This window comes from Taudactylus pleione, unplaced genomic scaffold (assembly GCF_031769625.1).
Source record: "Taudactylus pleione unplaced genomic scaffold, aTauple2 ptg000828l, whole genome shotgun sequence".
Lineage (NCBI taxonomy): Eukaryota > Metazoa > Chordata > Amphibia > Anura > Myobatrachidae > Taudactylus > Taudactylus pleione.
Window position 1 is genome coordinate 551,109 of NW_028285230.1, and position 26,071 is coordinate 577,179.

General features: G+C 51.3%; 1 protein-coding gene across 4 annotated transcripts in view; it reads right to left on the bottom strand.

Moving 5' to 3' along the window:
- The window catches only part of CMIP (c-Maf inducing protein), a 194,140-nt gene that overhangs the window by 16,229 nt on the left and 151,840 nt on the right, over window positions 1-26,071 (bottom strand). For 2 of the 4 annotated variants that reach the window (XM_088458364.1, XM_088458366.1), the window contains one exon: window positions 1,802-1,927. In XM_088458364.1, the coding sequence (XP_088314490.1) occupies window positions 1,802-1,927 (126 nt within the window). The remainder of the gene's footprint in view (window positions 1-1,801; window positions 1,928-26,071) is intronic. The other 2 variants (XM_088458365.1, XM_088458367.1) reach the window with 1 other exon arrangement.

The window sequence follows — 26,071 nt, forward strand, 5'->3', positions numbered from 1 at the left end:
ATCCAGGGGCTGGTATCGATGATCTACAGCAAATCTGCTGCTCTTCTGGCTGGCGGGACTATGAGAAAAACGTCTCTTATGGACAAACTTTGCAAATGTCTGGAAATATGGGAGCCGTCTCTAGGCCCTTTTTTTTAAGCTCCCCACCCAGAATTCCTTGTACTATCAGCTTTCTCAGGGACCATTTGCGCACCAATGTTCTCTAATTTCTAACTTATTTAAAATATGAAGTGAAAATAATAGCGTTTTATCAGGACTTTGTCTGTACTGTTATAGTGAATAAGTGAAACAAACGGGATGTAGTCCCCATCCTGGCGGTCAGGATGCCAGCGCTCAGAATAATGGCGCCGGAATCCCGGCTCCAGAATCCAGACAGCCGGCATCCCAACTAAGTACTAGGGTGAGGATAGTTTCACACCTGCCGGTTTTGACCGGCCGGGCATGAAACAGGCGGTAGCCGGCCGGGTTTTTTCAGACACTCAGGACCTTATTCAGAGTCGGTCGTGAGCGCTGAGCGCTCGCAACCGACTCGATGTTGGTCCACAGGACATGCGCACAACGGAGTCGGCTCTGTCATGCGCATGCGCGAGCCCCCGCTAACGATGGGTGATCCGTCGTTAGCGGGCTCGAAGCAGACGGAGCGAGCTGTCGATGTTGATTGACAGCTCGCTCCGTTTGCTGGGCGGGCAGGGGGCGTGCCTGCCCAAACGGAGGTGTTCCCGCCGGAACGCTAGCCGTTTGGGGGCGGCCCCACTGACATCATCAGTGATGTCAGTGGGGAGCTTCCTGCTGAAACACAGCAAGAAGCTCCCTGGGGCTTAAGGTTGACGAGACCCTACCCTAGGGTCTCGTCGTAAGCCCCGATGGTCGCGATGGTCTTGACCATCGCAACCATCTCCCTTAGCGGTCGTTAGAGCTGTGGGTGTTAACCCACAGCCTAACAACCGACATGGAGGCAGCCGTTCAGGATGCAAGCGGCCGCCCTGTTTCTGAACGACTGCTTGCATCCTACAACCGCCTCTGAATGAGGCCCTCAGTGCCTTTCACAAGCAGCGGCTTTGAGCCGCTTTTAATGTGCTTTTTTTTTTTTCTACTTGGTATGTGCAGCAGTAGCGCATTTGTCAAAACCGGCTAGTGTGAAATAGGCCTTAGGGGTTACGGTTAGGTTCTAGGGGGACGGTTAGCTGCATGGGCGGGGGAGGGTTAAGGTTAGGCGAGGGGAGGGATAGGGATAGGCTGTTTTAGGGTTAGGCTGCGTGAAAGGTGGGTTAGGTTTCAGGGAGGGCTAGGGGGTTAGGCTACTTACCTTCCGGCGTCGAGATTCTGACTGTCGGAATGCCGTTGTCTGTATTCTGACCACCGGCATCCCGACCGCCGGGATTCCAACCGTCGGGATCTCATACCCAACCCCTATCTAAAACGGCCTCTGCAAGGTCACTAGTTCCTAAGTTACCCTTTAAAAACAAGACATTAATGACAAACTACCTGTAACTTATAGCAACCTGTCAGATATTTGCTTTCATTTGTCTAGTTCACATTTGTATTGCTGCTACCGATTACAGTACATGCCCCGAGGGATATTATAAACCTGCTGAATGTACTGCATTTAGAAGAAGGGACAATACGGTGGCACAGTGTTTAGCACCGTTTCTTCACAGCTCTGGGGTCATGAGTACGATTTCACTGCAGACAGGTAAATAGGAAAAGCCACAAAAAGTCACCAGAAAAGATCTCTGTGTTCCATGAATAATGGAATGAATCTCCCCACCCCGATAGGCAAGTCCATGAAATATAAACTCACATTATTGCAGACACGTACCATACTGGCAAAAAGTTCCCCATCGTCATCACAGGCGACCCCTCCGGGGCTGTATAGCTGGAACCAGCCGTCTTTTCCGGCTCTGACGCTTAAGAGACACGAGTGGACCTGCAGAGGGTTGCAGAAAGGTTATATGTTTCAGACATCAAAGCTATTTATATATAATAAAAACAAAGGTTTAATAAAAAAAAAAAAAGTATTTTATGGCAGGCTTCCAGATGGACTAGTTTCTTTGTTCCCCTTAGTGAGGATAGTATTAGAGTAGATGCAATTCACATGCAGCAAAATCAGTTTTTGTTGCATGCAATCTTTTAAAATTTACCGGCTCCCACAGATTATATTTTAGCAGCTTTCATAAAACTTTTGCACAAGATTATGAAATAGTCCAAAGATTTATTTTAATAACATGCTGAAAAATTGTACAAATGTTCTATTATCCAGAGCAACCAATCAAGGTTTATCCAGAACAACCAATCAGGGATCTCCTTTCACTAAACATTAACAGGGGTATTCAATATGGGAGCGAAAAGTCTGTGCTGGACTTTTCGCTCCACATCGGAGATTTTCCAGGGATAAAGTATCGGGCGTGCGCCCGCTTTATCCCCGTATTCAATATAAAAGCTATGAAAACGGTAACCTGCGAAGTGGGATCTGCGAAAAAATATGAAATTTACCTGGAATAAATTGTAGGACCCCCCTAAAGCTGTAAAAACATGGGGGATCACTATGGGTAACCCCGTTTTAGCCTGCAAATGAAAGTCGGGTTTTAAATAGCCGCATCAGGTGTTTTTTTCCCGACATTGAAGAAGTGTTGCAGAAGAGCACTTAGGTTATTTTTTTCGTTTTTTTAAGTGGTCCCATCAAATTTGGGGTACATGAAAATGGGTACTAGCATATTTTTAAGTCCCTAAAGTCTTTATTTAAAAATTCTGCAAATATGCACCTGCCGCTAATAGCCTATTCTAGAATACACCTGCCGCATACTTGCAGAATAGCCCTGAACCTATTTCCCTATTTTTAAAAACTTTTTTCCCCCTTTTTTTTTTCACCCCAAATTTCCAATAATTTTTTGGGGGTATCCCTATTTTTTTGCCTCAGTTACAGCAGCACATCCCTCCCACTATGGCAATCTCTGCCTGCTCAGTTACAGCACATCCCTCCCACTATGGCAATCTCTGCCTGCTCAGTTACAGCACATCCCTCCCACTATGGCAATCTCTGCCTGCTCAGTTACAGAAGCACATCCCTCCCACTATGGCAATCTCTGCCTGCTCAGTTACAGCACATCCCTCCCACTATGGCAATCTCTGCCTGCTCAGTTACAGCAGCACATCCCTCCCACTATGGCAATCTCTGCCTGCTCAGTTACAACAGCACAGCCCTCCCACTATGGCAATCTCTGCCTGCTCAGTTACAACAGCACGTCCCTCCCACTATGGCAATCTCTGCCTGCTCAGATACAGCACATCCCTCCCACTATGGCAATCTCTGCCTGCTCAGTTACAGCACATCCCTCCCACTATGGCAATCTCTGCCTGCTCAGTTACTACAGCACATCCCTCCCACTATGGCAATCTCTGCCAGCTCAGTTACTACAGCACATCCCTCCCACTATGGCAATCTCTGCCTGCTCAGTTACAGCACATCCCTCCCACTATGGCAATCTCTGCCTGCTCAGTTACAACAGCACATCCCTCCCCATATGGCAATCTCTGCCTGCTCAGTTACAGCAGCACATCCCTCCCACTATGGCAATATCTACCTGCTCAGTTACAACACCACATCCCTCCCACTGTGGCAATCTCTGCCTGCCCAGTTACAGCACATCCCTCCCACTATGGCAATCTCTGCCTGCTCAGTTACAACAGCACAGCCCTCCCACTATGGCAATCTCTGCCTGCTCAGTTACTACACCAGCACATCCCTCCCACTATGGCAATCTCTGCCTGCTCAGTTACAGCACATCCCTCCCACTATGGCAATCTCTGCCTGCTCAGTTACAACAGCACAGCCCTCCCACTATGGCAATATCTGCCTGCTCAGTTACAACAGCACAGCCCTCCCACTATGGCAATCTCTGCCTGCTCAGTTACAGCACATCCCTCCCACTATGGCAATCTCTGCCTGCTCAGTTACTACAGCACATCCCTCCCACTATGGCAATCTGTGCCTGCTCAGATACAGCACATCCCTCCCACTATGGCAATCTCTGCCTGCTCAGTTACAGCACATCCCTCCCACTATGGCAATCTCTGCCTGCTCAGTTACTACAGCACATCTCTCCCACTATGGCAATCTCTGCCTGCTCAGTTACTACAGCACATCCCTCCCACTATGGCAATCTCTGCCTGCTCAGTTACTGCAGCACATCCCTCCCACTATGGCAATCTCTGCCTGCTCAGTTACTACACCAGCACATCCCTCCCACTATGGCAATCTCTGCCTGCTCAGTTACAGCACATCCCTCCCACTATGGCAATCTCTGCCTGCTCAGTTACAGCACATCCCTCCCACTATGGCAATCTCTGCCTGCTCAGTTACAGCACATCCCTCCCACTATGGTAATCTCTGCCTGCTCAGTTACTACAGCACATCCCTCCCACTATGGCAATCTCTGCCTGCTCAGTTACAGCACATCCCTCCCACTATGGCAATCTCTGCCTGCTCAGTTACAACAGCACATCCCTCCCCGTATGGCAATCTCTGCCTGCTCAGTTACAGCAGCACATCCCTCCCACTATGGCAATATCTACCTGCTCAGTTACAACACCACATCCCTCCCACTATTGCAATCTCTGCCTGCCCAGTTACAGCACATCCCTCCCACTATGGCAATCTCTGCCTGCTCAGTTACAACAGCACAGCCCTCCCACTATGGCAATCTCTGCCTGCTCAGTTACTACACCAGCACATCCCTCCCACTATGGCAATCTCTGCCTGCTCAGTTACAGCACATCCCTCCCACTATGGCAATCTCTGCCTGCTCAGTTACAACAGCACAGCCCTCCCACTATGGCAATATCTGCCTGCTCAGTTACAACAGCACAGCCCTCCCACTATGGCAATCTCTGCCTGCTCAGTTACAGCACATCCCTCCCACTATGGCAATCTCTGCCTGCTCAGTTACTACAGCACATCCCTCCCACTATGGCAATCTGTGCCTGCTCAGATACAGCACATCCCTCCCACTATGGCAATCTCTGCCTGCTCAGTTACAGCACATCCCTCCCACTATGGCAATCTCTGCCTGCTCAGTTACTACAGCACATCCCTCCCACTATGGCAATCTCTGCCTGCTCAGTTACTACAGCACATCCCTCCCACTATGGCAATCTCTGCCTGCTCAGTTACTGCAGCACATCCCTCCCACTATGGCAATCTCTGCCTGCTCAGTTACTACACCAGCACATCCCTCCCACTATGGCAATCTCTGCCTGCTCAGTTACAGCACATCCCTCCCACTATGGCAATCTCTGCCTGCTCAGTTACAGCACATCCCTCCCACTATGGCAATCTGCCTGCTCAGTTACAGCACATCCCTCCCACTATGGCAATCTCTGCCTGCTCAGTTACAACACCACATCCCTCCCACTATGGTAATTTCTGCCTGCTCAGTTACAGCAGCACAGCCCTCCCACTATGGCAATCTCTGCCTGCTCAGTTACTACAGCACATCCCTCCCACTATGGCAATCTCTGCCTGCTCAGTTACTACAGCACATCCCTCCCACTATGGCAATCTCTGCCTGCTAAGTTACAGCAGCACATCCCTCCCACTATGGCAATCTCTGCCTGCTCAGTTACAGCACATCCCTCCCACTATGGGAATCTCTGCCTGCTCTGTTACAACACCACATCCCTCCCACTATGGCAATCTCTGCCTGCTCAGTTACAGCAGCACATCCCTCCCACTATGGCAATCTCTGCCTGCTCAGTTACTACAGCACATCCCTCCCACTATGGCAATCTCTGCCTGCTCAGTTACTACAGCACATCCCTCCCACTATGGCAATCTCTGCCTGCTCAGTTACAGCAGCACATCCCTCCCACTATGGCAATCTCTGCCTGCTCAGTTACAGCAGCACATCCCTCCCACTATGGCAATCTGTGCCTGCTCAGTTACTACAGCACATCCCTCCCACTATGGCAATCTCTGCCTGCTCAGTTACTACAGCACATCCCTCCCACTATGGCAATCTCTGCCTGCTAAGTTACAGAAGCACATCCCTCCCACTATGGCAATCTCTGCCTGCTCAGTTACTACAGCACATCCCTCCCACTATGGCAATCTCTGCCTGCTCAGTTACTACAGCACATCCCTCCCACTATGGCAATCTCTGCCTGCTCAGTTACTACAGCACATCCCTCCCACTATGGCAATCTCTGCCTGCTCAGTTACTACAGCACATCCCTCCCACTATGGCATCTCTGCCTGCTCAGTTACTACAGCACATCCCTCCCACTATGGCAATCTCTGCCTGCTCAGTTACAGCACATCCCTCCCACTATGGCAATCTCTGCCTGCTCAGTTACTACAGCACATCCCTCCCACTATGGCAATCTCTGCCTGCTCAGTTACAGCAGCACATCCCTCCCACTATGGCAATCTCTGCCTGCTCAGTTACTACAGCACATCCCTCCCACTATGGCAATCTGTGCCTGCTCAGTTACAGAAGCACATCCCTCCCACTATGGTAATCTCTGCCTGCTCAGATACAGAAGCACATCCCTCCCACTATGGCAATCTCTGCCTGCTCAGTTACTACAGCACATCCCTCCCACTATGGTAATCTCTGCCTGCTCAGATACAGAAGCACATCCCTCCCACTATGGCAAGCTGTGCCTGCTCAGTTACTACAGCACATCCCTCCCACTATGGCAATCTCTGCCTGCTCAGTTACTACAGCACATCCCTCCCACTATGGCAATCTGTGCCTGCTCAGTTACAGAAGCACATCCCTCCCACTATGGTAATCTCTGCCTGCTCAGTTACTACAGCACATCCCTCCCACTATGGCAATCTCTGCCTGCTCAGTTACAGAAGCACATCCCTCCCACTATGGCAATCTCTGCCTGCTCAGTTACTACAGCACATCCCTCCCACTATGGTAATCTCTGCCTGCTCAGATACAGAAACACATCCCTCCCACTATGGCAATCTCTGCCTGCTCAGTTACTACAGCACATCCCTCCCACTATGGTAATCTCTGCCTGCTCAGATACAGAAGCACATCCCTCCCACTATGGCAATCTGTGCCTGCTCAGTTACTACAGCACATCCCTCCCACTATGGCAATCTCTGCCTGCTCAGTTACTACAGCACATCCCTCCCACTATGGCATCTCTGCCTGCTCAGTTACTACAGCACATCCCTCCCACTATGGCAATCTCTGCCTGCTCAGTTACTACAGCACATCCCTCCCACTATGGCAATCTGTGCCTGCTCAGTTACAGAAGCACATCCCTCCCACTATGGCAATCTCTGCCTGCTCAGATACAGAAGCACATCCCTCCCACTATGGCAATCTCTGCCTGCTCAGTTACTACAGCACATCCCTCCCACTATGGCAATCTCTGCCTGCTCAGTTACAGCACATCCCTCCCACTATGGCAATCTGTGCCTGCTCAGTTACAGAAGCACATCCCTCCCACTATGGTAATCTCTGCCTGCTCAGATACAGAAGCACATCCCTCCCACTATGGCAATCTCTGCCTGCTCAGTTACTACAGCACATCCCTCCCACTATGGCAATCTCTGCCTGCTCAGTTACAGCACATCCCTCCCACTATGGCAATATCTACCTGCTCAGATACAGCACATCCCTCCCACTATGGCAATCTCTGCCTGCTCAGTTACTACAGCACATCCCTCCCACTATGGTAATCTCTGCCTGCTCAGTTACAGCACATCCCTCCCACTATGGCAATCTCTGCCTGCTCAGATACAGAAGCACATCCCTCCCACTATGGCAATCTGTGCCTGCTCAGTTACTACAGCACATCCCTCCCACTATGGCAATCTCTGCTTGCTCAGTTACTACAGCACATCCCTCCCACTATGGCAATCTGTGCCTGCTCAGTTACAGAAGCACATCCCTCCCACTATGGTAATCTCTGCCTGCTCAGTTACTACAGCACATCCCTCCCACTATGGCAATCTCTGCCTGCTCAGTTACAGAAGCACATCCCTCCCACTATGGCAATCTCTGCCTGCTCAGTTACTACAGCACATCCCTCCCACTATGGTAATCTCTGCCTGCTCAGTTACTACAGCACATCCCTCCCACTATGGTAATCTCTGCCTGCTCAGATACAGAAGCACATCCCTCCCACTATGGCAATCTCTGCCTGCTCAGTTACTACAGCACATCCCTCCCACTATGGTAATCTCTGCCTGCTCAGTTACTACAGCACATCCCTCCCACTATGGTAATCTCTGCCTGCTCAGATACAGAAGCACATCCCTCCCACTATGGCAATCTCTGCCTGCTCAGTTACTACAGCACATCCCTCCCACTATGGTAAACTCTGCCTGCTCAGATACAGAAGCACATCCCTCCCACTATGGCAATCTGTGCCTGCTCAGTTACTACAGCACATCCCTCCCACTATGGCAATCTCTGCCTGCTCAGTTACAACAGCACAGCCCTCCCACTATGGCAATCTCTGCCTGCTCAGTTACTACACCAGCACATCCCTCCCACTATGGCAATCTCTGCCTGCTCAGTTACAGCACATCCCTCCCACTATGGCAATCTCTGCCTGCTCAGTTACAACAGCACAGCCCTCCCACTATGGCAATATCTGCCTGCTCAGTTACAACAGCACAGCCCTCCCACTATGGCAATCTCTGCCTGCTCAGTTACAGCACATCCCTCCCACTATGGCAATCTCTGCCTGCTCAGTTACTACAGCACATCCCTCCCACTATGGCAATCTGTGCCTGCTCAGATACAGCACATCCCTCCCACTATGGCAATCTCTGCCTGCTCAGTTACAGCACATCCCTCCCACTATGGCAATCTCTGCCTGCTCAGTTACTACAGCACATCCCTCCCACTATGGCAATCTCTGCCTGCTCAGTTACTACAGCACATCCCTCCCACTATGGCAATCTCTGCCTGCTCAGTTACTGCAGCACATCCCTCCCACTATGGCAATCTCTGCCTGCTCAGTTACTACACCAGCACATCCCTCCCACTATGGCAATCTCTGCCTGCTCAGTTACAGCACATCCCTCCCACTATGGCAATCTCTGCCTGCTCAGTTACAGCACATCCCTCCCACTATGGCAATCTGCCTGCTCAGTTACAGCACATCCCTCCCACTATGGCAATCTCTGCCTGCTCAGTTACAACACCACATCCCTCCCACTATGGTAATTTCTGCCTGCTCAGTTACAGCAGCACAGCCCTCCCACTATGGCAATCTCTGCCTGCTCAGTTACTACAGCACATCCCTCCCACTATGGCAATCTCTGCCTGCTCAGTTACTACAGCACATCCCTCCCACTATGGCAATCTCTGCCTGCTAAGTTACAGCAGCACATCCCTCCCACTATGGCAATCTCTGCCTGCTCAGTTACAGCACATCCCTCCCACTATGGGAATCTCTGCCTGCTCTGTTACAACACCACATCCCTCCCACTATGGCAATCTCTGCCTGCTCAGTTACAGCAGCACATCCCTCCCACTATGGCAATCTCTGCCTGCTCAGTTACTACAGCACATCCCTCCCACTATGGCAATCTCTGCCTGCTCAGTTACTACAGCACATCCCTCCCACTATGGCAATCTCTGCCTGCTCAGTTACAGCAGCACATCCCTCCCACTATGGCAATCTCTGCCTGCTCAGTTACAGCAGCACATCCCTCCCACTATGGCAATCTGTGCCTGCTCAGTTACTACAGCACATCCCTCCCACTATGGCAATCTCTGCCTGCTCAGTTACTACAGCACATCCCTCCCACTATGGCAATCTCTGCCTGCTAAGTTACAGAAGCACATCCCTCCCACTATGGCAATCTCTGCCTGCTCAGTTACTACAGCACATCCCTCCCACTATGGCAATCTCTGCCTGCTCAGTTACTACAGCACATCCCTCCCACTATGGCAATCTCTGCCTGCTCAGTTACTACAGCACATCCCTCCCACTATGGCAATCTCTGCCTGCTCAGTTACTACAGCACATCCCTCCCACTATGGCATCTCTGCCTGCTCAGTTACTACAGCACATCCCTCCCACTATGGCAATCTCTGCCTGCTCAGTTACAGCACATCCCTCCCACTATGGCAATCTCTGCCTGCTCAGTTACTACAGCACATCCCTCCCACTATGGCAATCTCTGCCTGCTCAGTTACAGCAGCACATCCCTCCCACTATGGCAATCTCTGCCTGCTCAGTTACTACAGCACATCCCTCCCACTATGGCAATCTGTGCCTGCTCAGTTACAGAAGCACATCCCTCCCACTATGGTAATCTCTGCCTGCTCAGATACAGAAGCACATCCCTCCCACTATGGCAATCTCTGCCTGCTCAGTTACTACAGCACATCCCTCCCACTATGGTAATCTCTGCCTGCTCAGATACAGAAGCACATCCCTCCCACTATGGCAAGCTGTGCCTGCTCAGTTACTACAGCACATCCCTCCCACTATGGCAATCTCTGCCTGCTCAGTTACTACAGCACATCCCTCCCACTATGGCAATCTGTGCCTGCTCAGTTACAGAAGCACATCCCTCCCACTATGGTAATCTCTGCCTGCTCAGTTACTACAGCACATCCCTCCCACTATGGCAATCTCTGCCTGCTCAGTTACAGAAGCACATCCCTCCCACTATGGCAATCTCTGCCTGCTCAGTTACTACAGCACATCCCTCCCACTATGGTAATCTCTGCCTGCTCAGATACAGAAACACATCCCTCCCACTATGGCAATCTCTGCCTGCTCAGTTACTACAGCACATCCCTCCCACTATGGTAATCTCTGCCTGCTCAGATACAGAAGCACATCCCTCCCACTATGGCAATCTGTGCCTGCTCAGTTACTACAGCACATCCCTCCCACTATGGCAATCTCTGCCTGCTCAGTTACTACAGCACATCCCTCCCACTATGGCATCTCTGCCTGCTCAGTTACTACAGCACATCCCTCCCACTATGGCAATCTCTGCCTGCTCAGTTACTACAGCACATCCCTCCCACTATGGCAATCTGTGCCTGCTCAGTTACAGAAGCACATCCCTCCCACTATGGCAATCTCTGCCTGCTCAGATACAGAAGCACATCCCTCCCACTATGGCAATCTCTGCCTGCTCAGTTACTACAGCACATCCCTCCCACTATGGCAATCTCTGCCTGCTCAGTTACAGCACATCCCTCCCACTATGGCAATCTGTGCCTGCTCAGTTACAGAAGCACATCCCTCCCACTATGGTAATCTCTGCCTGCTCAGATACAGAAGCACATCCCTCCCACTATGGCAATCTCTGCCTGCTCAGTTACTACAGCACATCCCTCCCACTATGGCAATCTCTGCCTGCTCAGTTACAGCACATCCCTCCCACTATGGCAATATCTACCTGCTCAGATACAGCACATCCCTCCCACTATGGCAATCTCTGCCTGCTCAGTTACTACAGCACATCCCTCCCACTATGGTAATCTCTGCCTGCTCAGTTACAGCACATCCCTCCCACTATGGCAATCTCTGCCTGCTCAGATACAGAAGCACATCCCTCCCACTATGGCAATCTGTGCCTGCTCAGTTACTACAGCACATCCCTCCCACTATGGCAATCTCTGCTTGCTCAGTTACTACAGCACATCCCTCCCACTATGGCAATCTGTGCCTGCTCAGTTACAGAAGCACATCCCTCCCACTATGGTAATCTCTGCCTGCTCAGTTACTACAGCACATCCCTCCCACTATGGCAATCTCTGCCTGCTCAGTTACAGAAGCACATCCCTCCCACTATGGCAATCTCTGCCTGCTCAGTTACTACAGCACATCCCTCCCACTATGGTAATCTCTGCCTGCTCAGTTACTACAGCACATCCCTCCCACTATGGTAATCTCTGCCTGCTCAGATACAGAAGCACATCCCTCCCACTATGGCAATCTCTGCCTGCTCAGTTACTACAGCACATCCCTCCCACTATGGTAATCTCTGCCTGCTCAGTTACTACAGCACATCCCTCCCACTATGGTAATCTCTGCCTGCTCAGATACAGAAGCACATCCCTCCCACTATGGCAATCTCTGCCTGCTCAGTTACTACAGCACATCCCTCCCACTATGGTAAACTCTGCCTGCTCAGATACAGAAGCACATCCCTCCCACTATGGCAATCTGTGCCTGCTCAGTTACTACAGCACATCCCTCCCACTATGGCAATCTCTGCCTGCTCAGTTACTACAGCACATCCCTCCCACTATGGCAATCTCTGCCTGCTCAGTTACTACAGCACATCCCTCCCACTATGGCATCTCTGCCTGCTCAGTTACTACAGCACATCCCTCCCACTATGGCAATCTCTGCCTGCTCAGTTACTACAGCACATCCCTCCCACTATGGCAATCTGTGCCTGCTCAGTTACAGAAGCACATCCCTCCCACTATGGCAATCTGTGCCTGCTCAGTTACTACAGCACATCCCTCCCACTATGGCAATCTCTGCCTGCTCAGTTACTACAGCACATCCCTCCCACTATGGCAATCTCTGCATGCTCAGATACAGAAGCACATCCCTCCCACTATGGCAATCTCTGCCTGCTCAGTTACTACAGCACATCCCTCCCACTATGGCAATCTGTGCCTGCTCAGTTACTACAGCACATCCCTCCCACTATGGTAATCTCTGCCTGCTCAGATACAGAAGCACATCCCTCCCACTATGGCAATCTCTGCCTGCTCAGTTACTACAGCACATCCCTCCCACTATGGTAATCTCTGCCTGCTCAGATACAGAAGCACATCCCTCCCACTATGGCAATCTGTGCCTGCTCAGTTACTACAGCACATCCCTCCCACTATGGCAATCTCTGCCTGCTCAGATACTACAGCACATCCCTCCCACTATGGCAATCTGTGCCTGCTCAGTTACAGAAGCACATCCCTCCCACTATGGTAATCTCTGCCTGCTCAGATACAGAAGCACATCCCTCCCACTATGGCAATCTCTGCCTGCTCAGTTACAGCATATCCCTCCCACTATGGCAATATCTACCTGCTCAGATACAGCACATCCCTCCCACTATGGCAATCTCTGCCTGCTCAGTTACTACAGCACATCCCTCCCACTATGGTAATCTCTGCCTGCTCAGTTACAGCACATCCCTCCCACTATGGCAATCTCTGCCTGCTCAGATACAGAAGCACATCCCTCCCACTATGGCAATCTGTGCCTGCTCAGATACTACAGCACATCCCTCCCACTATGGCAATCTCTGCCTGCTCAGTTACTACAGCACATCCCTCCCACTATGGCAATCTGTGCCTGCTCAGTTACAGAAGCACATCCCTCCCACTATGGCAATCTGTGCCTGCTCAGATACTACAGCACATCCCTCCCACTATGGCAATCTCTGCCTGCTCAGTTACTACAGCACATCCCTCCCACTATGGCAATCTCTGCCTGCTCAGTTACAGAAGCACATCCCTCCCACTATGGCAATCTCTGCCTGCTCAGTTACTACAGCACATCCCTCCCACTATGGTAATCTCTGCCTGCTCAGTTACTACAGCACATCCCTCCCACTATGGTAATCTCTGCCTGCTCAGATACAGAAGCACATCCCTCCCACTATGGCAATCTCTGCCTGCTCAGTTACTACAGCACATCCCTCCCACTATGGTAATCTCTGCCTGCTCAGATACAGAAGCACATCCCTCCCACTATGGCAATCTCTGCCTGCTCAGATACAGCACATCCCTCCCACTATGGCAATCTCTGCCTGCTCAGTTACTACAGCACATCCCTCCCACTATGGTAATCTCTGCCTGCTCAGATACAGAAGCACATCCCTCCCACTATGGCAATCTGTGCCTGCTCAGTTACTACAGCACATCCCTCCCACTATGGCAATCTCTGCCTGCTCAGATACAGAAGCACATCCCTCCCACTATGGCAATCTGTGCCTGCTCAGTTACTACAGCACATCCCTCCCACTATGGCAATCTCTGCCTGCTCAGTTACTACAGCACATCCCTCCCACTATGGCAATCTGTGCCTGCTCAGTTACAGAAGCACATCCCTCCCACTATGGTAATCTCTGCCTGCTCAGTTACAGAAGCACATCCCTCCCACTATGGCAATCTCTGCCTGCTCAGTTACTACAGCACATCCCTCCCACTATGGCAATCTCTGCCTGCTCAGTTACAGCACATCCCTCCCACTATGGCAATCTGTGCCTGCTCAGTTACAGAAGCACATCCCTCCCACTATGGTAATCTCTGCCTGCTCAGATACAGAAGCACATCCCTCCCACTATGGCAATCTCTGCCTGCTTAGTTACTACAGCACATCCCTCCCACTATGGCAATCTCTGCCTGCTCAGTTACAGAACATCCCTCCCACTATGGCAATATCTACCTGCTCAGATACAGCACATCCCTCCCACTATGGCAATCTCTGCCTGCTCAGTTACTACAGCACATCCCTCCCACTATGGCAATCTCTGCCTGCTCAGTTACTACAGCACATCCCTCCCACTATGGCAATCTGTGCCTGCTCAGTTACAGAAGCACATCCCTCCCACTATGGTAATCTCTGCCTGCTCAGTTACTACAGCACATCCCTCCCACTATGGCAATCTCTGCCTGCTCAGTTACAGAAGCACATCCCTCCCACTATGGCAATCTCTACCTGCTCAGTTACTACAGCACATCCCTCCCACTATGGTAATCTCTGCCTGCTCAGATACAGAAGCACATCCCTCCCACTATGGCAATCTCTGCCTGCTCAGTTACTACAGCACATCCCTCCCACTATGGTAATCTCTGCCTGCTCAGATACAGAAGCACATCCCTCCCACTATGGCAATCTCTGCCTGCTCAGTTACTACAGCACATCCCTCCCACTATGGTAATCTCTGCCTGCTCAGTTACTACAGCACATCCCTCCCACTATGGTAATCTCTGCCTGCTCAGATACAGAAGCACATCCCTCCCACTATGGCAATCTCTGCCTGCTCAGTTACTACAGCACATCCCTCCCACTATGGTAATCTCTGCCTGCTCAGATACAGAAGCACATCCCTCCCACTATGGCAATCTGTGCCTGCTCAGTTACTACAGCACATCCCTCCCACTATGGCAATCTGTGCCTGCTCAGTTACTACAGCACATCCCTCCCACTATGGCAATCTCTGCCTGCTCAGTTACTACAGCACATCCCTCCCACTATGGCAATCTCTGCCTGCTCAGTTACAGCACATCCCTCCCACTATGGCAATCTCTGCCTGCTCAGATACAGAAGCACATCCCTCCCACTATGGCAATCTCTGCCTGCTCAGTTACTACAGCACATCCCTCCCACTATGGCATCTCTGCCTGCTCAGTTACTACAGCACATCCCTCCCACTATGGCAATCTGTGCCTGCTCAGTTACTACAGCACATCCCTCCCACTATGGCAATCTCTGCCTGCTCAGTTACTACAGCACATCCCTCCCACTATGGCAATCTGTGCCTGCTCAGTTACAGAAGCACATCCCTCCCACTATGGCAATCTGTGCCTGCTCAGTTACTACAGCACATCCCTCCCACTATGGCAATCTCTGCCTGCTCAGTTACTACAGCACATCCCTCCCACTATGGCAATCTCTGCCTGCTCAGTTACAGCACATCCCTCCCACTATGGCAATCTCTGCCTGCTCAGATACAGAAGCACATCCCTCCCACTATGGCAATCTCTGCCTGCTCAGTTACTACAGCACATCCCTCCCACTATGGCATCTCTGCCTGCTCAGTTACTACAGCACATCCCTCCCACTATGGCAATCTGTGCCTGCTCAGTTACTACAGCACATCCCTCCCACTATGGCAATCTCTGCCTGCTCAGTTACTACAGCACATCCCTCCCACTATGGCATCTCTGCCTGCCCAGTTACTACACCACATCCCTCCCACTATGGCAATCTCTGCCTGCTCAGTTACTACAGCACAACCCTCCCACTATGGCAATCTGTGCCTGCTCAGTTACTACAGCACATCCCTCCCACTATGGCAATCTCTGCCTGCTCAGTTACTACAGCACATCCCTCCCACTATGGCAATCTCTGCCTGCTCAGTTACAGCACATCCCTCCCACTATGGCAATCTCTGCCTGCTCAGATACAGAAGCACATCCCTCCCACTATGGCAATCTCTGCCTGCTCAGTTACTACAGCACATCCCTCCCACTATGGCATCTCTGCCTGCTCAGTTACTACAGCACATCCCTCCCACTATGGCAATCTGTGCCTGCTCAGTTACTACAGCACATCCCTCCCACTATGGCAATCTCTGCCTGCTCAGTTACTACAGCACATCCCTCCCACTATGGCATCTCTGCCTGCTCAGTTACAGCACATCCCTCCCACTATGGCAATATCTACCTGCTCAGATACAGCACATCCCTCACACTATGGCAATATCTACCTGCTCAGATACAGCACATCCCTCACACTATGGCAATCTCTGCCTGCTCAGTTACTACAGCACATCCCTCCCACTATGGTAATCTCTGCCTGCTCAGTTACAGCACATCCCTCCCACTATGGCAATCTCTGCCTGCTCAGATACAGAAGCACATCCCTCCCACTATGGCAATCTGTGCCTGCTCAGTTACTACAGCACATCCCTCCCACTATGGCAATCTCTGCCTGCTCAGTTACTACAGCACATCCCTCCCACTATGGCAATCTGTGCCTGCTCAGTTACAGAAGCACATCCCTCCCACTATGGTAATCTCTGCCTGCTCAGATACAGAAGCACATCCCTCCCACTATGGCAATCTCTGCCTGCTCAGTTACTACAGCACATCCCTCCCACTATGGCAATCTCTGCCTGCTCAGTTACAGCACATCCCTCCCACTATGGCAATCTGTGCCTGCTCAGTTACAGAAGCACATCCCTCCCACTATGGTAATCTCTGCCTGCTCAGATACAGAAGCACATCCCTCCCACTATGGCAATCTCTGCCTGCTCAGTTACTACAGCACATCCCTCCCTCTATGGCAATCTCTGCCTGCTCAGTTACAGCACATCCCTCCCACTATGGCAATATCTACCTGCTCAGATACAGCACATCCCTCCCACTATGGCAATCTCTGCCTGCTCAGTTACTACAGCACATCCCTCCCACTATGGTAATCTCTGCCTGCTCAGTTACAGCACATCCCTCCCACTATGGCAATCTCTGCCTGCTCAGATACAGAAGCACATCCCTCCCACTATGGCAATCTGTGCCTGCTCAGTTACTACAGCACATCCCTCCCACTATGGCAATCTCTGCCTGCTCAGTTACTACAGCACATCCCTCCCACTATGGCAATCTGTGCCTGCTCAGTTACAGAAGCACATCCCTCCCACTATGGTAATCTCTGCCTGCTCAGTTACAGCACATCCCTCCCACTATGGCAATCTCTGCCTGCTAAGTTACAGAAGCACATCCCTCCCACTATGGCAATCTCTGCCTGCTCAGTTACTACAGCACATCCCTCCCACTATGGTAATCTCTGCCTGCTCAGTTACTACAGCACATCCCTCCCACTATGGTAATCTCTGCCTGCTCAGATACAGAAGCACATCCCTCCCACTATGGCAATCTCTGCCTGCTCAGTTACTACAGCACATCCCTCCCACTATGGTAATCTCTGCCTGCTCAGATACAGAAGCACATCCCTCCCACTATGGCAATCTGTGCCTGCTCAGATACAGCACATCCCTCCCACTATGGCAATCTCTGCCTGCTCAGTTACTACAGCACATCCCTCCCACTATGGTAATCTCTGCCTGCTCAGATACAGAAGCACATCCCTCCCACTATGGCAATTTGTGCCTGCTCAGTTACTACAGCACATCCCTCCCACTATGGCAATCTCTGCCTGCTCAGATACAGAAGCACATCCCTCCCACTATGGCAATCTGTGCCTGCTCAGTTACTACAGCACATCCCTCCCACTATGGCAATCTCTGCCTGCTCAGTTACTACAGAACATCCCTCCCACTATGGCAATCTGTGCCTGCTCAGTTACAGAAGCACATCCCTCCCACTATGGCAATCTGTGCCTGCTCAGATACAGAAGCACATCCCTCCCACTATGGCAATCTCTGCCTGCTCAGTTACTACAGCACATCCCTCCCACTATGGTAATCTCTGCCTGCTCAGTTACAGCACATCCCTCCCACTATGGCAATCTCTGCCTGCTAAGTTACAGAAGCACATCCCTCCCACTATGGCAATCTCTGCCTGCTCAGTTACTACAGCACATCCCTCCCACTATGGTAATCTCTGCCTGCTCAGTTACTACAGCACATCCCTCCCACTATGGTAATCTCTGCCTGCTCAGATACAGAAGCACATCCCTCCCACTATGGCAATCTCTGCCTGCTCAGTTACTACAGCACATCCCTCCCACTATGGTAATCTCTGCCTGCTCAGATACAGAAGCACATCCCTCCCACTATGGCAATCTGTGCCTGCTCAGATACAGCACATCCCTCCCACTATGGCAATCTCTGCCTGCTCAGTTACTACAGCACATCCCTCCCACTATGGTAATCTCTGCCTGCTCAGATACAGAAGCACATCCCTCCCACTATGGCAATCTGTGCCTGCTCAGTTACTACAGCACATCCCTCCCACTATGGCAATCTCTGCCTGCTCAGATACAGAAGCACATCCCTCCCACTATGGCAATCTGTGCCTGCTCAGTTACTACAGCACATCCCTCCCACTATGGCAATCTCTGCCTGCTCAGTTACTACAGAACATCCCTCCCACTATGGCAATCTGTGCCTGCTCAGTTACAGAAGCACATCCCTCCCACTATGGTAATCTCTGCCTGCTCAGATACAGAAGCACATCCCTCCCACTATGGCAATCTCTGCCTGCTCAGTTACTACAGCACATCCCTCCCACTATGGCAATCTCTGCCTGCTCAGTTACAGCACATCCCTCCCACTATGGCAATCTGTGCCTGCTCAGTTACAGAAGCACATCCCTCCCACTATGGTAATCTCTGCCTACTCAGATACAGAAGCACATCCCTCCCACTATGGCAATCTCTGCCTGCTCAGTTACTACAGCACATCCCTCCCACTATGGCAATCTCTGCCTGCTCAGTTACAGCACATCCCTCCCACTATGGCAATATCTACCTGCTCAGATACAGCACATCCCTCCCACTATGGCAATCTCTGCCTGCTCAGTTACTACAGCACATCCCTCCCACTATGGTAATCTCTGCCTGCTCAGTTACAGCACATCCCTCCCACTATGGGAATCTCTGCCTGCTCAGATACAGAAGCACATCCCTCCCACTATGGCAATCTGTGCCTGCTCAGTTACTACAGCACATCCCTCCCACTATGGCAATCTCTGCCTGCTCAGTTACTACAGCACATCCCTCCCACTATGGCAATCTGTGCCTGCTCAGTTACAGAAGCACATCCCTCCCACTATGGTAATCTCTGCCTGCTCAGTTACTACAGCACATCCCTCCCACTATGGTAATCTCTGCCTGCTCAGATACAGAAGCACATCCCTCCCACTATGGCAATCTCTGCCTGCTCAGTTACAGAAGCACATCCCTCCCACTATGGCAATCTCTGCCTGCTCAGTTACTACAGCACATCCCTCCCACTATGGCAATCTCTGCCTGCTCAGTTACTACAGCACATCCCTCCCACTATGGCAATCTCTGCCTGCTCAGTTACAGAAGCACATCCCTCCCACTATGGCAATCTGTGCCTGCTCAGTTACTACAGCACATCCCTCCCACTATGGCAATCTCTGCCTGCTCAGTTACTACAGCACATCCCTCCCACTATGGCAATCTCTGCCTGCTCAGTTACAGCACATCCCTCCCACTATGGCAATCTCTGCCTGCTCAGATACAGAAGCACATCCCTCCCACTATGGCAATCTGTGCCTGCTCAGTTACTACAGCACATCCCTCCCACTATGGCAATCTCTGCCTGCTCAGTTACTACAGCACATCCCTCCCACTATGGCAATCTGTGCCTGCTCAGTTACAGAAGCACATCCCTCCCACTATGGTAATCTCTGCCTGCTCAGTTACTACAGCACATCCCTCCCACTATGGCAATCTCTGCCTGCTCAGATACAGAAGCACATCCCTCCCACTATGGTAATCTCTGCCTGCTCAGTTACTACAGCACATCCCTCCCACTATGGTAATCTCTGCCTGCTCAGATACAGAAGCACATCCCTCCCACTATGGCAATCTCTGCCTGCTCAGTTACTACAGCACATCCCTCCCACTATGGTAATCTCTGCCTGCTCAGATACAGAAGCACATCCCTCCCACTATGGCAATCTGTGCCTGCTCAGATACAGCACATCCCTCCCACTATGGCAATCTCTGCCTGCTCAGTTACTACAGCACATCCCTCCCACTATGGTAATCTCTGCCTGCTCAGATACAGAAGCACATCCCTCCCACTATGGCAATCTGTGCCTGCTCAGTTACTACAGCACATCCCTCCCACTATGGCAATCTCTGCCTGCTCAGATACAGAAGCACATCCCTCCCACTATGGCAATCTGTGCCTGCTCAGTTACTACAGCACATCCCTCCCACTATGGCAATCTCTGCCTGCTCAGTTACTACAGCACATCCCTCCCACTATGGCAATCTTTGCCTGCTCAGTTACAGAAGCACATCCCTCCCACTATGGTAATCTCTGCCTGCTCAGATACAGAAGCACATCCCTCCCACTATGGCAATCTCTGCCTGCTCAGTTACTACAGCACATACCTCCCACTATGGCAATCTCTGCCTGCTCAGTTACAGCACATCCCTCCCACTATGGCAATCTGTGCCTGCTCAGTTACAGAAGCACATCCCTCCCACTATGGTAATCTCTGCCTGCTCAGATACAGAAGCACATCCCTCCCACTATGGCAATCTCTGCCTGCTCAGTTACTACAGCACATCCCTCCCACTATGGCAATCTCTGCCTGCTCAGTTACAGCACATCCCTCCCACTATGGCAATATATACCTGCTCAGATACAGCACATCCCTCCCACTATGGCAATCTCTGCCTGCTCAGTTACTACAGCACATCCCTCCCACTATGGTAATCTCTGCCTGCTCAGTTACAGCACATCCCTCCCACTATGGCAATCTCTGCCTGCTCAGATACAGAAGCACATCCCTCCCACTATGGCAATCTGTGCCTGCTCAGTTACTACAGCACATCCCTCCCACTATGGCAATCTCTGCCTGCTCAGTTACTACAGCACATCCCTCCCACTATGGCAATCTGTGCCTGCTCAGTTACAGAAGCACATCCCTCCCACTATGGTAATCTCTGCCTGCTCAGTTACTACAGCACATCCCTCCCACTATGGCAATCTCTGCCTGCTCAGTTACAGAAGCACATCCCTCCCACTATGGCAATCTCTGCCTGCTCAGTTACTACAGCACATCCCTCCCACTATGGTAATCTCTGCCTGCTCAGTTACTACAGGACATCCCTCCCACTATGGTAATCTCTGCCTGCTCAGATACAGAAGCACATCCCTCCCACTATGGCAATCTCTGCCTGCTCAGTTACTACAGCACATCCCTCCCACTATGGTAATCTCTGCCTGCTCAGATACAGAAGCACATCCCTCCCACTATGGCAATCTGTGCCTGCTCAGATACAGCACATCCCTCCCACTATGGCAATCTCTGCCTGCTCAGTTACTACAGCACATCCCTCCCACTATGGTAATCTCTGCCTGCTCAGATACAGAAGCACATCCCTCCCACTATGGCAATCTCTGCCTGCTCAGTTACTACAGCACATCCCTCCCACTATGGCAATCTCTGCCTGCTCAGATACAGAAGCACATCCCTCCCACTATGGCAATCTGTGCCTGCTCAGTTACTACAGCACATCCCTCCCACTATGGCAATCTCTGCCTGCTCAGTTACTACAGCACATCCCTCCCACTATGGCAATCTGTGCCTGCTCAGTTACAGAAGCACATCCCTCCCACTATGGCAATCTCTGCCTGCTCAGTTACTACAGCACATCCCTCCCACTATGGCAATCTGTGCCTGCTCAGTTACAGAAGCACATCCCTCCCACTATGGCAATCTGTACCTGCTCAGTTACTACAGCACATCCCTCCCACTATGGCAATCTGTGCCTGCTCAGTTACTACAGCACATCCCTCCCACTATGGCAATCTCTGCCTGCTCAGTTACTACAGCACATCCCTCCCACTATGGCAATCTGTGCCTGCTCAGTTACAGAAGCACATCCCTCCCACTATGGTAATCTCTGCCTGCTCAGATACAGAAGCACATCCCTCCCACTATGGCAATCTCTGCCTGCTCAGTTACTACAGCACATCCCTCCCACTATGGCAATCTCTGCCTGCTCAGTTACAGCACATCCCTCCCACTATGGCAATCTGTGCCTGCTCAGTTACAGAAGCACATCCCTCCCACTATGGTAATCTCTGCCTGCTCAGATACAGAAGCACATCCCTCCCACTATGGCAATCTCTGCCTGCTCAGTTACTACAGCACATCCCTCCCACTATGGCAATATCTACCTGCTCAGATACAGCACATCCCTCCCACTATGGCAATCTCTGCCTGCTCAGTTACTACAGCACATCCCTCCCACTATGGTAATCTCTGCCTGCTCAGTTACAGCACATCCCTCCCACTATGGCAATCTCTGCCTGCTCAGATACAGAAGCACATCCCTCCCACTATGGCAATCTGTGCCTGCTCAGTTACTACAGCACATCCCTCCCACTATGGCAATCTCTGCCTGCTCAGTTACTACAGCACATCCCTCCCACTATGGCAATCTGTGCCTGCTCAGTTACAGAAGCACATCCCTCCCACTATGGTAATCTCTGCCTGCTCAGTTACTACAGCACATCCCTCCCACTATGGTAATCTCTGCCTGCTCAGATACAGAAGCACATCCCTCCCACTATGGCAATCTGTGCCTGCTCAGTTACAGCAGCACATCCCTCCCACTATGGCAATCTCTGCCTGCTCAGTTACTACAGCACATCCCTCCCACTATGGCAATCTGTGCCTGCTCAGTTACTACAGCACATCCCTCCCACTATGGCAATCTCTGCCTGCTCAGTTACTACAGCACATCCCTCCCACTATGGCAATCTGTGCCTGCTCAGTTACAGAAGCACATCCCTCCCACTATGGTAATCTCTGCCTGCTCAGTTACTACAGCACATCCCTCCCACTATGGTAATCTCTGTCTGCTCAGATACAGAAGCACATCCCTCCCACTATGGCAATCTCTGCCTGCTCAGTTACAGAAGCACATCCCTCCCACTATGGCAATCTCTGCCTGCTCAGTTACTACAGCACATCCCTCCCACTATGGCAATCTCTGCCTGCTCAGTTACTACAGCACATCCCTCCCACTATGGCAATCTCTGCCTGCTCAGTTACAGCACATCCCTCCCACTATGGCAATCTCTGCCTGCTCAGATACAGAAGCACATCCCTCCCACTATGGCAATCTCTGCCTGCTCAGATACAGAAGCACATCCCTCCCACTATGGTAATCTCTGCCTGCTCAGTTACTACAGCACATCCCTCCCACTATGGCAATCTCTGCCTGCTCAGTTACTACAGCACATCCCTCCCACTATGGCAATCTCTGCCTGCTCAGTTACAGCACATCCCTCCCACTATGGCAATCTCTGCCTGCTCAGATACAGAAGCACATCCCTCCCACTATGGCAATCTGTGCCTGCTCAGTTACTACAGCACATCCCTCCCACTATGGTAATCTCTGCCTGCTCAGTTACAGAAGCACATCCCTCCCACTATGGTAATCTCTGCCTGCTCAGTTACTACAGCACATCCCTCCCACTATGGTAATCTCTGCCTGCTCAGATACAGAAGCACATCCCTCCCACTATGGCAATCTCTGCCTGCTCAGTTACTACAGCACATCCCTCCCACTATGGCAATCTCTGCCTGCTCAGTTACTACAGCACATCCCTCCCACTATGGCAATCTCTGCCTGCTCAGTTACAGCACATCCCTCCCACTATGGCAATCTCTGCCTGCTCAGATACAGAAGCACATCCCTCCCACTATGGCAATCTCTGCCTGCTCAGATACAGAAGCACATCCCTCCCACTATGGCAATCTGTGCCTGCTCAGTTACTACAGCACATCCCTCCCACTATGGTAATCTCTGCCTGCTCAGATACAGAAGCACATCCCTCCCACTATGGCAATCTGTGCCTGCTCAGTTACTACAGCACATCCCTCCCACTATGGTAATCTCTGCCTGCTCAGTTACTACAGCACATCCCTCCCACTATGGTAATCTCTGCCTGCTCAGTTACAGCACATCCCTCCCACTATGGCAATCTGTGCCTGCTCAGTTACTACAGCACATCCCTCCCACTATGGTAATCTCTGCCTGCTCAGATACAGAAGCACATCCCTCCCACTATGGTAATCTCTGCCTGCTCAGTTACTACAGCACATCCCTCCCACTATGGCAATCTCTGCCTGCTCAGTTACTACAGCACATCCCTCCCACTATGGCAATCTCTGCCTGCTCAGTTACTACAGCACATCCCTCCCACTATGGCAATCTCTGCCTGCTCAGATACAGAAGCACATCCCTCCCACTATGGCAATCTCTGCCTGCTCAGATACAGAAGCACATCCCTCCCACTATGGCAATCTGTGCCTGCTCAGTTACTACAGCACATCCCTCCCACTATGGTAATCTCTGCCTGCTCAGATACAGAAGCACATCCCTCCCACTATGGTAATCTCTGCCTGCTCAGTTACTACAGCACATCCCTCCCACTATGGCAATCTCTGCCTGCTCAGTTACTACAGCACATCCCTCCCACTATGGTAATCTCTGCCTGCTCAGATACAGAAGCACATCCCTCCCACTATGGCAATCTCTGCCTGCTCAGTTACAGCACATCCCTCCCACTATGGCAATCTCTGCCTGCTCAGTTACAGAAGCACATCCCTCCCACTATGGCAATCTGTGCCTGCTCAGTTACAGCACATCCCTCCCACTATGGCAATCTCTGCCTGCTCAGTTACTACAGCACATCCCTCCCACTATGGCAATCTCTGCCTGCTCAGTTACAGCACATCCCTCCCACTATGGCAATCTGTGCCTGCTCAGTTACAGAAGCACATCCCTCCCACTATGGCAATCTCTGCCTGCTCAGATACAGAAGCACATCCCTCCCACTATGGCAATCTCTGCCTGCTCAGTTACTACAGCACATCCCTCCCACTATGGCAATCTCTGCCTGCTCAGTTACTACAGCACATCCCTCCCACTATGGCAATATCTACCTGCTCAGATACAGCACATCCCTCCCACTATGGCAATCTCTGCCTGCTCAGTTACTACAGCACATCCCTCCCACTATGGTAATCTCTGCCTGCTCAGTTACAGCACATCCCTCCCACTATGGCAATCTCTGCCTGCTCAGATACAGAAGCACATCCCTCCCACTATGGCAATCTGTGCCTGCTCAGTTACAGCAGCACATCCCTCCCACTATGGCAATCTGTGCCTGCTCAGTTACTACAGCACATCCCTCCCACTATGGCAATCTCTGCCTGCTCAGTTACTACAGCACATCCCTCCCACTATGGCAATCTGTGCCTGCTCAGTTACTACAGCACATCCCTCCCACTATGGCAATCTCTGCCTGCTCAGTTTCTACAGCACATCCCTCCCACTATGGCAATCTCTGCCTGCTCAGTTACTACAGCACATCCCTCCCACTATGGCAATCTGTGCCTGCTCAGATACAGAAGCACATCCCTCCCACTATGGCAATCTCTGCCTGCTCAGTTACAGAAGCACATCCCTCCCACTATGGCAATCTCTGCCTGCTCAGTTACAGAAGCACATCCCTCCCACTATGGCAATCTCTGCCTGCTCAGTTACTACAGCACATCCCTCCCACTATGGCAATCTCTGCCTGCTCAGTTACTACAGCACATCCCTCCCACTATGGCAATCTCTGCCTGCT